This window comes from Sceloporus undulatus, chromosome 1, assembly GCF_019175285.1.
Source record: "Sceloporus undulatus isolate JIND9_A2432 ecotype Alabama chromosome 1, SceUnd_v1.1, whole genome shotgun sequence".
Classification (NCBI taxonomy): Eukaryota; Metazoa; Chordata; class Lepidosauria; order Squamata; family Phrynosomatidae; genus Sceloporus; species Sceloporus undulatus.
The window spans coordinates 31,450,370-31,468,617 of NC_056522.1; the positions used below are offsets into that span (position 1 = coordinate 31,450,370).

General features: G+C 39.7%; 1 protein-coding gene across 5 annotated transcripts in view; it reads right to left on the reverse strand.

Moving 5' to 3' along the window:
* Nucleotides 1-18,248, reverse strand: part of MTA3 (metastasis associated 1 family member 3) — a 166,244-nt gene that overhangs the window by 110,802 nt on the left and 37,194 nt on the right. For all 5 annotated transcript variants that reach the window (XM_042442499.1, XM_042442507.1, XM_042442531.1 and 2 more), the window contains exons 5-6: nucleotides 8,910-8,973; nucleotides 7,011-7,128 (exon numbers count right to left, since the gene is read on the reverse strand). In XM_042442499.1, coding sequence (XP_042298433.1) covers nucleotides 7,011-7,128; nucleotides 8,910-8,973 — 182 coding nt within the window. The remainder of the gene's footprint in view (nucleotides 1-7,010; nucleotides 7,129-8,909; nucleotides 8,974-18,248) is intronic.

Below are 18,248 nucleotides of genomic sequence, written 5' to 3' on the forward strand. Positions count from 1 at the left end.
TCAACTCAGCTAAATTTTAAACGGAACATGTATAAGAAATGGAAAAAGGGGGAAATCACCAAAGAGGAATTCAAACAAATAGCTAGCATGTCTAGAGATAAGATCAGAAAAACTAAAGCACAGAATGAACTCAGGCTTGCTAGAGAGGTTAAGAACAACAAAAAGGGCTTTTATGGATATGTCTGCAGCAAAGGAAGGAGAAGGAAATGGTAGGGCCATTGCGTGGAGAAGATGGCAAAATGCTTACAGAAGACACAGAAAAGGCAGAATTACTCAACACCTTCTTTGCCTCAGTCTTCTCAGAAAAGGAAAAGGGTGCTCAACCTGTGGATAATGGAGCAGAGGACAGAATAGGGGGATTTCAGCACAAAATAAGTAAAGCGATAGAACAGGACTACCTGTTTAACTTAAATGAATTTAAGTCTCCAGGACCAGATGAACTACATCCAATGGTATTAAAAGAACTGGCAAATGTAATATCGGAGCCGTTGGCAATAATCTTTGAAAACCCCTGGAGAACAGGAGAAGTCCCAGCAGAATGGAGGAGGGCAAACGTCCCCATCTTCAAAAAGGAGAAGAAAGAGGATCCAAACAATTATCAAACAATTATCGTCCAGTTAGTCTGACAAACGACTTAGGGAGCTGGGGATGTTTAGCCTGGAGAAAAGAAGGTTAAGAGGTTATATGATAGCCCTGTTTAAATGTTTGAAGGGATGTCATGTTGAGGAGGGAGCAAGCTTATTTTCTGCTGCTCCAGAGAACAGAACAGAACCCGGAACAATGGATGCAAGCTACAGGAAAAGAGATTCCACCTCAACATTAGGAGGAACTTCCTGACAGTAAGGGCTGTTCGACAGTGGAATGCACTCCCTTGGAGGGTGATAGAGTCTCCTTCCTTGGAGGTCTTTAAACAGAGGCTGGATGGCCATCTGTCGGGGATGCTTTGATCTGGATTTCCTGCATGGCTGGGGGTTGGACTGGATGGCCCTAATGGTCTCTTCCAACTCTACGATTTTATGATTCTATCTATACCAGGAAAGATTATGGAGCAGATCATTAAAAAGAGAGTCTGTGAACATCTAGAAAGCAATGCCACAATCAGAAAAAGTCAACACGGGTCTCATAGAAAGAAGTCATGCCAGACAAATTTATAAATAAATAATAATAAACTTTTTATTTGTATCCTGCTCCTTCCCAAGATCAAGGCGGCTTACAACAATAATAAAACAATTCATACAATACAATAATAAAATCAAAAATTACATATACATTATACAAAAAAATTAAACAGACTAAAAGCCCCCATTAGCCCATCCTCTTTGCCACAGGAGAGGAGGGAGGCCCACAGGATTTTAAGCGGGGAATGCCTGCTGGAATAGAAAGGTCTTTAGATCCTTTCTGAATTGGGCCAGGGAGGTAGCCGAGCGGAGCTCAGTGGGCAGCGTGTTCCAAAGGGCCGGGGCGGCGATGGAGAATGTCCTCCTCATGGTGGAGGTGAGCCTGGCCCCAGGCACCTTCAGTAATTGCTGCCCAGATGTTCTGAGGGTGCGGGACGGAATATACGGGGAGAGGCGGTCCTTCAGGTATCCTGGGCCCAAGCCATTTAGGGCTTTATAGGTGATCACCAACACCTTATATTGGGCCCGGAAGCGAATAGGCAGCCAGTGAAGATCTTTCAACACCGGTGTTATATGGCTGGCCCTGGAGATGCCAGTGACCAACCTGGCTGCCATATTCTGCACCATTTGTAGCTTCCGGGTTTGGTATAAGGGTTGCCCCATGTAGAGTACGTTGCAGAAATCCAATCTCGAGGTTACCAGAGCGTGTACTACAGTTTCAAGGTCTCTCTTATCTCGTTCTTTGATAAAGTTACCAGCTTGTTAGATGAAGGGAATGCTGTGGATATAATATATCTTGATTTCAGTAAGGCCTTTGACAAAGTTCCCCATGACATTCTTGCAAACAAGCTTGTAAAATGTGGGCTAGACAAGGCAACTGTTACATGGATTTGACCGGATGAACCCAAAGGGTGATCAACAATGGCTCCTTTTCATCCTGCATAGAAGTGACCAGTGAGGTTCCACAGGGCTCTGTCCTGGGGCCAGTACTGTTCAACATCTTTATCAATGACTTGGATGACAGAATTGGGAGCATACTTATCAAATTTGCAGATGACACCAAATTAGGAGGAATAGCTGATACTCCAGAGGACAGGATCAAAATTCAAAATGACCTGAATAGACTAGAAAGCTGGGCCAAAGCTAACAAAATGAACTTCAACATTGAGAAATGTAAGGTACTGCACTTAGGGCGAAAAAATGAAATGCATAGATATAGGATGGGGGACACCTGGCTACATGTGAAAGGGATCTAGGAGTCTAAATAGACCACAAGTTGAACATGAGTCAACAGTGCGATGCGGCAGCTAACAAGGCCAATGCGATTTTAGGCTGCATCAATAGAAGTATAGTGTCTAGATCAAGGGAAGTAATAGTGCCACTATATTCTGCTCTGGTCAGGCCCCACCTGGAATATTGTGTCCAGTTCTGGGCACCACAATTCAAAAAGGACATTGAGAAACTGGAGCGTGTCCAAAAGAGGGTGACTAAAATGGTGAAAGGTCTGGAAACCATGTCCTATGAGGAATGCCTTAGGGAGCTGGGGATGTTTAGCCTGGAGAAAAGAAGGTTAAGAGGTGATGTGATAGCCCTCTTTAAATATTTGAAGGGATGTCATATTGAGGAGGGAGCAAGTTTGTTTTCTTCTGCTCCAGAGACTAGGACCCAGAGCAATGGATGCAAGCTCCAGGAAAAGAGATTCTACCTCAACATTAGGAGGAACTTCCTGACAATAAGGGCTGTTCGACAGTGGAACAAACTCCCTCGGAGTGTAGTGGAGTCTCCTTCCTTGGAGGTCTTCAAATGGAGGCTGCATGGCCATCTGTCGGGGATGCTTTGATTTGGATTTCCTGCATGGCAGGGGGTTGGACTGGATGGCCCTTGCAGTCTCTTCTAACTCTATGATTCTATGATTCTTATATTTATTTGTATCCCGCTTTTTTCCCAGGACTGGAACTCATTTTTAAAACACCTGTTTCTCAACATACACAAATCTTAAAATTTGTTGTTAGTACTAACTAAAGTAAACTCCCTTATCAAGAGATTTACTGGCTCACTCATTCAGCTATGTACTGGATGGGTCCATTCTAGATAGGAGTAATCAAAAGAATCTCAGCCGTGTACTGTTAAGTAGTTATAAAAACAAACCTAATCATGAAATTTTTAAAAACCCTCATTTGTCTAGTTACTAAAAATTTTTACTTCCCTCTAAGATTTATAAACTTATAAGGATTAATGAATTTAGCTGATCACCAATGCTTGGTTTGGATCCTATAAATTCAGACCCATGTCCTCCCTGATTGAGTCTATCCATCTAGCATACAGTCTTCCTCTCTTTCTTTTGCCTTTCCTAGCACCATTGTCTTTTCTACTGATTCATTTTTCCTCATGACATGGAGAAAGTATGACAATCTAAACTTAATCATCTTAGTTTCTAAGGAGAGTTCAGGTTAGATATGTTCTGATATATTCTAGAACCTGTTTGTTAGTCTTCTTGTCCGTCAATGGTATTCTCAATACTCTTCCCCAGCACCACACTTTAAATGAGTTTATTTTCTTCTTATCATCTTTTGTTTAACTGTCTAGCTCCTGCATTCATACATGGTGATGTGGAACACAACAGCTTGAATGATCCTCGATTCAGTGTTCAGAGTTACACTTTTAGATTTTATGATCTTATCCAGTTCTTTAATAGTTCATCCAGTTCTCAATCCTAGTCTTTTTCTGATTTCTTCACCTGATCAAAATTTGAACCAAGGTATGAGAACACTTTTGACTATTTCAATATTCTCATTGTCTGGGATTAATTATTGTAGATCTTCTGTGGTCATTATTTTTGTTTTTTTTTAATGTTCAGCATTAATCCCACCTTGGCAGTTTCCTCCACCTTGCTCCAGGTCTTTGTTTCTGCCAGTAGTATTGTGTCATCTGCATATCTTAGGTTGTTAATGTTCCTTCTTCCTATCTTCACTCCTCCAGCCTCTGTGTTCAAGCCTATTCTGCATACAATATTTCTGCATACAGACTGAATAAATAGGATGATAGTATGCAGCCTTGCCTGATGGGGAACCATTTTGTTTCTCTGTATTCTGTTCTGATAGAATTTTCTTGTCCTGAATATAGCTGATGCATCAGGACAATCAGAAGTTGTGGCATTCCCATTCCTCTAAGCACAAGACATAGCTTTTCGTGATCTATGCAGTCAAAGGCTTTGCTATAGTCAATAAATCACATGCAGATTTTCTTCTGGCATTCCCTGTACACTCCATTATCTAATGCATGTTTGCAATGGGATCCTTGTGCCTGTTACTTTCCTGAATCCAGCCTACACCTCAGGGATTTCTCATTCCATATATGGCAGAAGTCTTTGCTGCAGAAGTTAAGCGTGACTTTGCTTACAGGGGAAATCAGTGCTGGAAATTAGTAATTGGGATGTTACTAGGTAATAAAAGCATTTTTGCATTTTTAAAAGGCCAACTAAAATCTAGGGAGACGTGGACGCAGTAATTTTCGCAATGTGCCATAACCGACACTTGTTTTATTGAAAAGATGTCATCATAGATTCACTACAATAAACAGCAATTTTATTTTTGCTTTGATGTATGAGGTTATTTACAAACAGTAAGTGAGCTACTTCATTTGCAAAAATCTTTAATCCTAACTGTATTTACTTAACCATATTTGCTACATAACCTCTTGAAATAGTGAAAGAAATTTCATAAATTGTGTCATTTTCTTGGGTGGAGGTAATGGCTCAGGTGGATAATCCCAGCTACATGATGGAGAGCCCCACAATCAGTCCTGGAGCCCTGGTGGCGCAGTGGTTAAATGCCTGTACTGTAGCCATTCACTCAAAACCACAAGGTTGAGCGTTCAAGACCAGCAAAGGGCCCAAGCTCGACTCAGGCTTGCATCCTTCCGAGGTCGCTAAAATGAGTACCCAGACTGTTGGGGGCAAATTAGCTTACTTGCTAATTAGCTTACTTTCTGTTCACCGCTATGAATCTTTGGAATAGCGGTTATAAATAAAAACAAGTTGAGGATTTATTATTATTATTATTATTATTATTATTATTATTATGTAGGGGTATTGCCTTCCCCACAATGCCAACAAAGGGAACATGCAATTCTCCAATGTTCCTCCTCTGGTATCTGTGGCTTGGATGAAGAGTGCTGGTAATGAAGTGTTAGCATATGCCCTTCACTGCCATAAAAAGGATGCCCTTCAGGTTAAATTTTAATTTCAATGGAAAGAAGCCAGATTTGCAACAAGGATTCAATGCCTGCCATTCCCTATATTTTCAATATTAAATTGCAAAAAGGGTAGTTTATCTTAATTTTGTGGATACATTCCACATGACACTAGAGCTAATATTGTACTGGTGCCTGCTGTTATGAGAGAATTCTCCCTCTGCTCTGAAGTACTCTGTATTAGTGCATGTGCTGGTAACTTCAAAGCTAGATTTCTGCAATGCACTCTACATTGGGCTACCTCTATACCAAGTCTGGAAACTTCCATCAGTTCAAAAAGCAGCAGCCAGATTCGTTATTGTTACATCTAGGAGTGACCATGTTACACCAGTATTAAAATCGCTCAGCTGGCTGCCAATTAGTTTCCGGGTAAAATACAAAGTGTTACAAAGTTTAAAGCCCTACCTGGTTTGGATCTAGTTGCCTACATGATTGCCTTTTCCCACATAATTTGCCCCGTACAAAACTCAAGTGCTCCGAGAGACATCTACTTCAGTCAACCACAACTAGGCTGACTGTTACCAAAAAGTAATTTTTCAGCTCAAGATGCAGTTTGAGTTTAAATCAGCAGTAAATAACAGTCTCTTCAGGCAGTTCTGTCCAGATTATATTGAAATTATAGTTTAAGTATTTACTGATTGATTTTAATATGTGTTCGTTTTATGTGCTCTTCTAAGTCATGCAATTTGTTGTTGTTCCTTCCCTCGAACCACAGGGAGAGTGATAATAATAATAATAATAATAATAATAATAATAATAATAATAATAATAATGCTCAATAACTGGCTCCAGAGAATTTTTATGCTATGCATTGGCAGGGAGCAGACAGAAAGTGAAACTGCTGTTCTGCTGGTTCCACTGACAGGGTGGAGTGGAACCTATTGGGTCCTTGCCAATACACAGGATCAGAAATACAGGGAAGGACTGTCCCTATTCTTTCCAAATGGCATCCTACCCCTTGCTCAAAGTCAGTTTCCACAAGCAAGGAATGGCTTTGCTATCTCCATCAGTGCCATACTAGAAATACCAACAGTCATCCTATTACGCAAATGAATTTTTACAACTGCAGGAGAGGGGAAATTTACTTAACCTTTTCCCTCTCCATCAGCTGCACAGCCAATCTGGATGGAGGACCCAGCTACATGCATGATGAAGCAGAGAAGAAACTCTCAAATGGAGCTTCCTCTTTGTCTCCTCAACCAAAGAGCATGGGCAAGAAACACAATACAGATCGGAACCATGGGGATATGGGGAAAGGTTAATTCTGTCCTGTCCTCGACACTGAAGCCTTATTCCTTTGGTCTGCCAAGAACAACTAAGAACACCTCTATAAATTTCTGGACTATTCCAAATTTCAGTAGAGTGTTGGACTGCAATATTTGTGACTGTATTTTAGAACAGCCCTTCCAAGGCAATTCACTACCTTGACACTTGTAGCTTCTCAGAAGATAATAAATAAGCTGAAATATTCCATGGACTTCACTTCCAGTGATGGAAGAACAAGTGAAGAACAATACGGTATGTCTGTCTGAGAGACGACACTGTGCAACTTGCTACTTGATAACCTGAACATGCAATATTGAATCAAAGTTCTCTTGAATTACAATACAAATGGCCATCCAAAGTCACAAATATCTTTACCTTCTGAGAGCATATCTGGTACATCTGCTTGATACCTGGGTCCCACTCTAATTTCTCCTTTGTCTGCTAGAAGTGTTTTCAGTGATGGATCATACACCAGTGAATAGAAGAAAGTATCCTATAAGGGGTGAAAGAAGAACCGACAGCAAATATGTTATCTTCCAAAGTATCACTATTTTAGGATAGATAAAGATTCTAGAACATATCTTTGCATTTTAACACACAAGTCTCAGAAAACACCATTTACTGTCATTTCTCCATGCCCAACATCTCCAGATAGGGTTGAGAAAGATAACAATCTGTAACCTGGAGTATTTCAGATCAGGGGGGCAGGCTGTTTATATGTGTAGAAGACCTTGAATCTCCATGATTTTTTTAAAAAAATCTGCTCCAAAAAGTCTCAGCCAGCAAAGATAATGGTAAGGAATGTGAGTGGAAAAACAAATGGATAGCTTAAACTTCCCCATCCCACAATACATAGCAGACTGAACCAGTGATCTAATCAGCCATTCAGTAATATGTAACATCCAATACCAACAGAGAGAAAAAAGCCCTGTTGAACTTGTGATGGATATCTGGCAATTGTTGCAAGTATGAGGATACCTCTGCTTACATAATGAGGTTCTCCACTTGCTAGCACAAGCCTCTGTGTTGACTACAAAAAAGTCAGATCACTGTTTTCCAGTCCTTGTGCAAGCAGTGTGACACAGTGAAATCCTGGTCAACATTGCTGGTATCCTTGGAAGGCTAAACAGAATTAAAAGAAAGCTTGAGAGACATGTGTTACGCTCATCAGGAATTTAGCATTTTAATATAGCACATGGGAATAATAGGCAGAATTTAAACAATTAGAGTAAAACCAGTGAAATCAATGGGACTTACAATGGTAGTAACTAGATTAATGGTGTTTATATAGAATAAATTTCAAATTAGCAGGAACTGTTCTAAGAACTGATCCAACCCAAAGTTGTGCTTATCTCGTTACTAGTGAAACAAAAATGTTTCAGTAATACTTCTACAATATCATTGCAGTAGTATAATCCTCTATATCTACTCAGAAGTCTGCCACATTGAGTTTGTTGAGACTTTCTATCAAGCATGTGAGAACAGGATTATAGGGAAAAAAACTGTTTTATAAGAAAACCAAGATGAAAATAGATAACACAAATCTTCAGCAACATAGGAGAGCAGTGTGGGGAAAAAACTGGCATAAGATTGATTATATGCATAGCTTGAAAACATGGCTAGGAAACTGGTAGCTGGGTAGTATATGGGAAGTACATACCAAGCCTCGTGTTGAAAAGGATTGCTGATGCACAGCAGAGCATGCATTAAAATGTAAAAACCTATTACCCATGGAAGGAGTACAATCCTTTATAACCTAAAACTAAAAGGATCAATTACTGCCAATGATAGCCAGCTACTTCTTCAGTCTGGAGTTCCTGCATGTTAAAATTTAGCCCTGTATCGTTGCTACACAAAAGAAGGGACAAAAACCACCTTCTGGCAATCAGACAGAGTGAACCTTTACTTTCCTTTGCACATCCTGGAAGAAAATCAAATCAATCATCAACAATTCAAGATGATTAGCTGTCTTATCAGGCAACAATAAAATACACAAAGATTTTTTTTCTATTTATCTACTAATAATACACTATATAACAAACATCAGTATCTAATACACACTTAACAAACATATAATATAATGTGTTATGTTTATTAGTTTTATTGGATAAAATATTTTATTTTGATAAAAATTAACAATAAAAAAAATTCACTATTTACCAAAAACAATGTTTGGTTTTATTAACAAACTTATATAAAAATGTAATACTCAAGAACGCTTATGGAAGGATATTGATAGTTAAATAAGCATATCCTGTAAAAATATGGCATTACCTCTTTAGCAAGATATGACAATACAGATTCTGTCTCATTCAGAAGTGCAACACTGCATTTCCCCCTACAAAAAACACAAAAAGAATAATAAAATGTTTATGACTACCAATATTATTTTGCAAATAGAAAGGATACCACACCAGCAAGACAAGTTCAGAATTTAGCCAAATATACTATATTTTTTCAACGTAAAAACATAACAACCATATTAGCTCAGCCAAACTAGTCAATCATTCAGCATCCACAGTGGCTTCTAGAAAACTATGGGGACTCTTCATGCAAGATGTGAGTGAAAGCGCACCCTTCTGCTGGTATTTCTCAGAAACAGGTATTCAGGGGCAATTCTGCTTTGGGGATTACATAGAACCATAAATTATCCTCCATAAAATCTAACCCCTCTAAAGCTATCAAAATTAGTGCTCATCTTGTGGTTGGTAATTCCATAATCTTATATACTGTATGAAGAAGTATTTCCATTTATCTGCATTTCCCACTATTTAGTTTCAGTGGGTGATCCCAAGATCTAGTAGTATTAATAAAGCAAAGAAGAAAACCTCTCTGCAGCCACTTTGTTCACACCATGCATGTTTTTATATCTCTGTCATCTGCTCCTGCCCATATTTCCCCAAGCTAAAAAAAATAGCTGCAGACTTGTCTCATATGGGAGTAGCTCTTGATAATTTTGATTAGCTTTTTTCAGCACAGAATAAAATATACATCAGTAACAGCTTCAGAAGAAAGGAGAGACAGCACTTCTATCCAAGGAAGAAAGCTAATTTGGATGCACATCTAATACAAATGATTTGTGGATAACAGTGGTGGTCTATACGCTCCATTCAGACTCATGGAAAGGCTTCAAAACATCAAAGAACAGACCTGCAAACAATTCATTTTTGTGATGGAAGAGATTGAGGTAATTTGTTTAAGGCTAGTCATCAAATGGGTTACTAAGGACCTGGACCAGTTATTTCATAATATGGCACTATTCAATTGTCCCCTAAAGAGTTACCTGTTAAAGGGGTCAGAACTCAACTGCACAATTTTCTTTGATAATGCAATGAAGGGAAAAAAACTATTTAAGCTCATCTTAATTTCACTCCAATGGCGAGCTATCAAACTATTGCTGGGGTGCCTCTCTGCAGTAGACTTCATTTGAAGTAAGGGTTAGGTGGAAAAGGGTACAAAGCATTAAAAATGTGGGGGAAACCATTTCTCACCCAAGAGAGTAGCAACATAATCTGTGTTCTCCCTCAAAGCATTATCCTTCCCACAAAACACATCAGAAAGTGAGTTGTTCCTCTAGCCACAGAACACCCAAGTAAACTGCACCTATTTGTGAACTGAGACATGTCTCCTCAGCCAACTATCAATGAAAGCCAGAATTTCCCCATCCCTTATAGCCACTGGTCATGCTGCTTGGGGGATTCTGGGGAAATGCAGTCCAAAATGTAACATTTCCAAGCTGTGTTGAGCTGGCTATCTACCTGAGCAGCTCCACTTGATCAAACTATCCAGACATCACCAATCCTTCTGTCCATGTTGATAAGCCCCTAACCATGTCTTTCAACCACAGTGTCAACACATGTATCAAAGAGACCAGAGCAGTGCAGGCCAGGTCTATAAAAGGAAGGAAATGTATTCAAATTTGTGTTGCTTTCTTTCTTGTTTATGTATCAATTATGTATTCTCATACTTCCAAACATACATTTCCTGTTTTTTCTAAAAGTAATTTATCCTAAGTGCGTGTGTGTGTGTGTGTGTGTGTGTGTGTCTTTTGATCTACTTTTTGAGCCAAGAAATATAGTACAATATGTGTGAAATCTGAAGAGTAACTCCATTCCAATCTGCAGATCAAGTTTGTTTGTATCAGAATGTGCAAAGAACCAATTCCATAGGGATCACAATCAATGTAGAAGACTCTGTCTGTGCTTGGAGAAACTACTTTTTTGGACTACAACTACAGTGGACCCTTGCCTGACGCAGGAGATCCATTCCGGGACCCGCCCCCCCACACACACACACACACATACACATAAGGTGAATTCTGCCTATGCTGGAGCCCCATTCATCTGAATGGGATGCGCCGCCCCTTGTGCCCCGTGTGCTCCCAGTGGCTTGAGCACATAAGCTCAAAGCCGCGTATAACGTGGGTGCACTGTATTACAATTCTCCTATAAGCATGGTGACTGAAGGATTATGTGAGCTGTAGTCCAGAAAAAAGCAACTTTTCCACACTTTTTTACCTCTCTCTCTTTAAATTCCCTGCCTCTCAAAGTACAGTGATTCTGCAGTTTCTCGTGCTTGCAGCTGACCAGATATTGTCACCTGGTTGATCTCATTTAAAATTTTCCTATTTGGATGAGTGTGTTTCTCCCTAAGATGTAATGGCTGGCTAGCACTTGTATATGTGAAATCCAAGTTAACAACACTATTAGATGAGGTTTGATTTCCCCCAGTTTATAGCTATGTCATATTTCCTTTTCATTGCTAAGGCTCTGAGATAATCAAATTTAACAGAAGTTAATACACTGTAACAAATGAAGTGTGTCTCTTTCCATTTAAATATTCCCTCTGTCATGTAAGCTTTTTCTTCTGAGTACAAGGGTAGTTCTTCAGGCTCAAGGACTACAGTAAAGTAGATACAGTACTTTTTTAATCGCAGACTCAGTTCCCTGAAACTCTGACCCCCATAATAATATATAGCTTCACATTTACTCACTTTAAATGAACCTTGAATCGTGTCTATTTCAAAGTTTGTTCTATTAATAAAAGTGTCAAGTGAATTAGTTTTGAAACTACCATTATACTGGATTACATTAGTTCTTTGTCAAGAACTGTTCTGAAGCTAGTTATCTTTTTATAATTTACCATGGGAAGATTTTACCCTTGAAAGGCAGGATATGCATTGGAGGTAGAAATCATGTGTCCTACAGATGCTGAACAGTATCTCCCAGCATTCATCAACACTGACTATGCTGTCTAACTTTGCAGGGAGATACAGTTCTGCATCATCTGAAGAGCTGCATGATCCCATCTTTGTTACAGACACATTACCAACCACCACCATCACATCATAAGCCAGTATCCTTGTCCTCTATCTATACCAGCCTTTGTCAGTCTTTTGACCCTGGAGGAATCCTTGAAACAACTTCCAGGTCTCAGAGAATCCACCATAAAAATCATTATATCTACAGCTCACATTTTAAACCCCTCCCCCCCATCACAATCTCTCAGGTAACCCCTAGCAAGCTCTCGCAGAACCCTGGGGTTCCATCAAACAACAAACTGCAGTTCACAGAATTCCATATCATTGAGTCATGGCAGTTAAAGTGGTCTCAACCTGGATTATTTCTGCAGCATGGATGCAACCAGTGAAGACAAGGAGGGTGAGGAGGACAAGCCACCGCCTGCTCATCCCTCATTCCATGTCATGGAAGCTGCCATCAGCTCTGACAGTTGTCTCCCTCCCAACTGTTATGAAGTTACTTGGGGTGGAGATTTGGCTGATGTTTGGTTCCATAGCATGCAATGTGGATAAAAACTGAAATATTCTATTATGTGATTTATTGATTGGCCGTGAGATAAAGCATCTTCTCTCTCCATGAGAGAAGGTGATTAGAAGGTGAGGATCTGGATTGGGATTCTGGAGACTTACAGCTACAATATCTTTGTATTTTTTCTGGCTCCTTATGACTGACAAAATCTTATTGTATACAGGGAGAGAACAGGAAATTAGTAGGACTAACTGCTTCAAGGGCACCAGAACATGTCTGATCCTGGATGTTAAGCAGGGTCAGCCCTGATTAGTACTTGGATGGGAGAACACTGATGAATACCAGGTGCTGTAAGCCACATTTCAGAGGAAAGAACTGGCAAAACCACCTTTGAGTATTCCTTGCATAAGAAACCCTTATGAAATTCATGGATGATATGAAAGTAAAAATACACATAGAGAGAGGAGGTAATTAGGTTGTCAGTGTATAGTAGATGGATGTCTGAATGTGGGTGGATGAGTAGGGGAGGGACACTGAGTATGTGGCTAGTAGACTGAACTGACTGGCTCATGCTATTTTGTTGTGTAATGGGGTGTGTGGTGCCTGAGGAAGGATGTGTGTGGTGGCTGAGGAACGATGCGCTTCAGTGAAATTGATTTATGGGAGCCTGATCAGGGGAACCTTGCAAGAAGAAATTTATTTCTACCTTAATGGTGGCAGTTGTTATTCAACATCAAGTCAGCTTCAGCTTATGGTGATATTATAAATGAGAGACCTCCAAGATGCCTTGTAATTTGCAGATCTGCAACTCCTGCAAACTCAACGCTGTGGCTTTCTTGTTTGAAGCAATCAACTTGTGTTGTGATCTTTTTTTCCCCTCTACTGCCTTCCAAATGTCCTAAATCTGAAGGCCTGAATGGGGTGTGTGTGTGTGTACATGAGCCTTCAAGTCGCATGTCAACTTATGGCAACCCCATAGGGTTTTTAAATAGTATTGGCCATTAAAGGCGAAATGAAGGCAGATAGTTGAACATTCCACCTCCTATGATGATGATGCTACCCTGGGGGCTCTTAGGAAATGCTGGCAGGGAATCTGTCCCTATGCCTGGTCTCATGCAATGCTGCAAAGAAAGAACAAGCAGAGCAATTTACTGCTACAGCTACTGTCTTTGGTCTCCTGGGGAACAAAGTTAGGAGGAAAGAAAAAGCAGATTATCTTCAAGAAATTATTTCTAAAACTAAGCCAAAATGCATTCAATTTAATTAATTGCATACTTTCCCCATTTACCCTCATTTCCTTCTTCCTCAGCTTCCTTTATTGCCTTCCTTGTGACAAGTTTTAAACTCTACACTCCATGGGGCACTGACATCCTTTCTTTGTTACTCTGTAATATCCCATCACACTGATAGCATTATATTAGCCACACGATGGTTAGCAACAACCATTTTACTGCTTTTAGTAGCAATAAAAATGCCAAGCCATTTTGTAACCATGACTTTCCAGATTGTGAATGAGAAATCACAATTTTTGTTCATTCTTATTAATTAAAAATGTAGGTCCAGTAACCAAATTGCGAGGTTTCTGTCTTTTGCAAATATACAAATCCACCACTTTCACCACCACCACAACTTGTAGCATTTATTTGATAACATAAAATTCAGATTTTTACAAAATACATGGCTCCAATATTCAAATCAAAGTCTATGGTTTCTGTGAGGACCAGATTTCACACTGACCAATTAACAGAATCAGCTTTACTTACGTCTTACCAGCTGCATTTAGGTGCACTCCATGTGTGTTAATAACACAGGGCAGATCATGCAGGTTTCAAAGAAAAAGTAAAACATGCAGCATCCACTGTGCTGGGGGATATGTAACCCTCACAGATGTTGTTGGGACTTCAGCTCCTATCATCCCTCATCATTGGGTTATGCTGTCTAGGACTGATGAGAATTGTGATCAACCCAATACAGTGGTCACTGACAATGAAGGTGGATAGTGACTAACTATCCTTGTCTTTGCATACTTTCCAAATTAGTACCTACTATTTCTAATCTTCATTCAACTAGCTGTCCGCACAGGCCAAAAGGTCCAGGTTTTCCCTGGCCTTGTGATATCCTTTTTGGATAACACAGGCCAGATCCTGGCAGAACAGACACTGATGTGGCCCAATCCCAGGGTAAACGGGACCTAACATGGGTCAAGCTGACCCCCATTTTTGCTGTGGAGTTTCCCAGAAAGTCTGTTGCAATGCCTGTCAGATCAGTCTGCCCTTACCTTATCCTCCCATTGGCATTACTGAAAAGACCCCCATCTTTGCATCTGATGTAGAAACAAGTGCCTGGCCACATGGGTGCAGCCAGGAACCCCATTTTCAAGACAGATGGGGTAAAGGGGTCCTTTCAGTAACAGCAAGGGGAGAGAAAGGTAAGGGACATGCAGTGGTACCAGGTAAATACCTGCCTGCCCTAGCGCAGGGACTGATCCAGGTTAGCACCCAGGCCATTTTCACAGCATGCTTTCCTGGACCATCTGCTCGGGGCCAAATGTGGAATGTGTGACCCTCCATGATTCTCTGAACTATAAATCCCATCAGCCCTTGCCAACATAGCACAGGGAGGGTCAGACTGGCTGAGGGATTCTGGGAGTTGTAGTCCAAATATTAACTTTTCAAACCTCTCTTCACAATATGTTCCATTTGACACCAGCAAGAGATCTGAGTTACTTCTGACTTTATATATATCCAGAAAAGAGAGGTAGGGCCAAACTGTGCTTTCTGTAATCCCTCATGCTACATAAACTCTAGTTTACAGCTAGTGTTGTTTTAGTTCCATGTAGCAGTCTTGCACTCCACCTTAACTATCTGTAGGCTATGGTGTATTGTTAATGCCTATATCCACTTTCTCCCTTCTTTTCTGTGGTTTTCTTTAAGATCCAGTGCCAATATTTGTGGAGAACTCAAAAACATTTCCTATGACATTATGACATCTTAGGTTATCCTAATGAAGATACAAGCGTACTTTCTTTATAATAAAAAGGAGTTGTAAAAGACAATATCACTTAGAAGCTTAGAAAATGCTCTAAATAGCAACACAAATATTGTGCGTTCTTACTTAAGACACAAGATATAAAAGTAGGAATAAGTAACCTAACCTACAAACATGATTAACAGAGAATATGGTTAAAAAAATTTCTATCTGAAATCTGGGATGTTGGTGCTAGTTTGTTAATTAATGTTATTAGATTAAGTGCAGATGTTCTATGCCCCAAAGCATACAATAGCTCAGTCTAAAATTAATGGCAACAGTCCCCCCCCCCCCCGCTCTTAAAAAAAATCAATTAGACTGAGTCACAGGGGAAGCTATAGCATTTGGTATATGTAGACTTTGTTTCTGTAGAAGTGTAAACACAAAGGCAGCCTTAGAATTAACACAGACAGATATTGATCATTAAGCTAATTGCTGACTCTCCATTTGATGCATTATCTCAAACACTTGCAATTAAAAATGTAACTGCTATTACTTGATCATCAGAATTGATTTCTGCAAACACATAATATTAAAATGTTTGACCTGATCACTGACATTTTACAATAAACCAATGTTACACTAATTACCTTTAACTCAACCAACATGTTGGTTTGGAATCCTCTTTTAAGAAAAGTAGGTTCACTTTTAAAAACTATTTCCTGTTCCTATACTGCATATACTGTAGGTTATTTATTCCAGATGTTTCCTATAATATTTAATTCTCCTTATTTATTTTTTTCTTTTTGGTTACACAAACACCTAAGAGATTCAAGCTATATTTTAACCAGGATGTTTGAGGACAAATGGAACAGAAAAACAAACATCCATTACAGCAAGAATATAGGCTATTAAGTAATGGCAATAGAGACAATGGTCAAACAAAAGACGTCACACACAGTATAAAGTGAATGGTGCCTATTGTTGAATATAGACCTATTTAATAAGAAAAGGCTATGCTTGTGTCAAACTTTCTCCCTGAAATGAATGGGCTGAGCACTAATATTTGACTATTTGCATTAACAGAGGGTCAAGCAGCAAAAAGAAGAGTGGCATTGTGATGGTTTGTTAAGATTGTGCCACTAGTTTTAGGCTTTTTTTTTAAATTGTCATGTTGTTTTATGATTTTATCTTGGCACAAGTAAAATATTTTAATAAATATATAAATAAATTCCCTATCTAGGAAGCTCTAAATGTAAATGGAGTTTGAACCTCCCTGCTAAAGGAAAACAGATTTCAGTACTCAAAGAACAAATTAATGAGGGCCATCCTCTGTATTCTTGGCCATAATTACATTGTCCAGACAACATTCTGGAAGCCAGAGGTATATTTTGCCAAACAAACTAAATGCCATATTAACACATTTGACAGTAGAATACATTCCCTTAGACAGTGGTGGACTCTCCTTCTTTGGAGGTCTTTAAACACATGCTGGATGGCCATCTGTCAGGGGTGCTTTAATTGTGAGTTCCTGCATGGCAGGAGGCTGGACTGGATGTCCCTTGTGGTCTTTCCCAACTCTATGAGTCTACATGGTCTCTGTAATAAAACATAGTTTGCATTGATGGCACCACCTCAATAGTAAGGGCTTTCCAGTTATGATTTAGGCGAGGTATAAGAGTGCTCAGCACAAATTTCCCAGACCCTGGACATACCACCATCCACATTACACCCTCACACCAAGACTACAATAGTGGAACTGGTTTCAACCCCCGTTTTGTATTTTACTTTTCCAAAATAAGGCACAAAAAAACAACATAGCATGCGTATATACTTGTGTTAAGTCGAGCTCATGTGTAGGTTGAGGGCAGGTTTGGGTTTTAATGGATTTTGATATGACCCATGGATAAGGTGAAAGTCAAACTCAGGGGAATGTAACAAAGGATCTAAAAGGATGGTGTGTGTGTGGGGGGGGGGGGAACCACCACTCTGCTTCCTCCTTCTCCCTCTCTGGACCTCTCCCAAGGGTCACAGCCTGGGCATGCAAAATGTGGAAACAAACCTCCAATTTACCTCCCTTCCCCACAAAGCTGATGGTTTGCAAAAAGGGGGACACAGACCTCTGATTTTCCTCCCTTCCCCACAACTTTCCCCAAGGCTGATGGCTTACAAAAAGGGGGAAATTTACTTTTCTCCACTCTCTCCTGCCTACCTTCCCCACAGCTTTTCCAAGTCTCACAGAGAAGTAATAATAATAATAATAATAATAATAATAATATTTTATTTATAGACCGCTATTCCGCAATGATCATAGCGGTGTACAGTAAAAATTGTAATACAATACAAAATACAAAAAAGGTGACAGTTAAAGGAGGGAGAAGTCTCATCCTTCAGGCAGTCCCTGATGTTGCTGGGTCTGCCTGATCGCTCCCTCTGAGGCCAAGATGACAGTTGAAGAGGGAGGGGCCTCTTCCTTCAGGCAGTCCCCAATGTTGCTGGGTCTGCCTGATCTTACTGTATTGACCTGTATATACATCTGCCTAGGATTTTGGAGCCCATTTTGGGCTTAAATTTTTCAACTTATAGACAAGTATATATGGTATGTTAAAAGAGAACTGTGCTTTCTGTAATAATAATAATAATAATAATAATAATAATAATAATAATAATAATAATAATAATAGGTTTTATTTTTATACTGCCCAATCACTGGGAATCCGAGCGGTTTACAACAGAAGGAATAATAGACAGTTCCGGGGGGGAACACAGTTCTCCATTATTTAATTTTCAAAACGGGGCAGGTGGCTCTAGGAAGTTACAAAAACAAGTGCAACCACATGTTCCTCCCCTTGACAAAAATAAGGGCCACAAATAATAT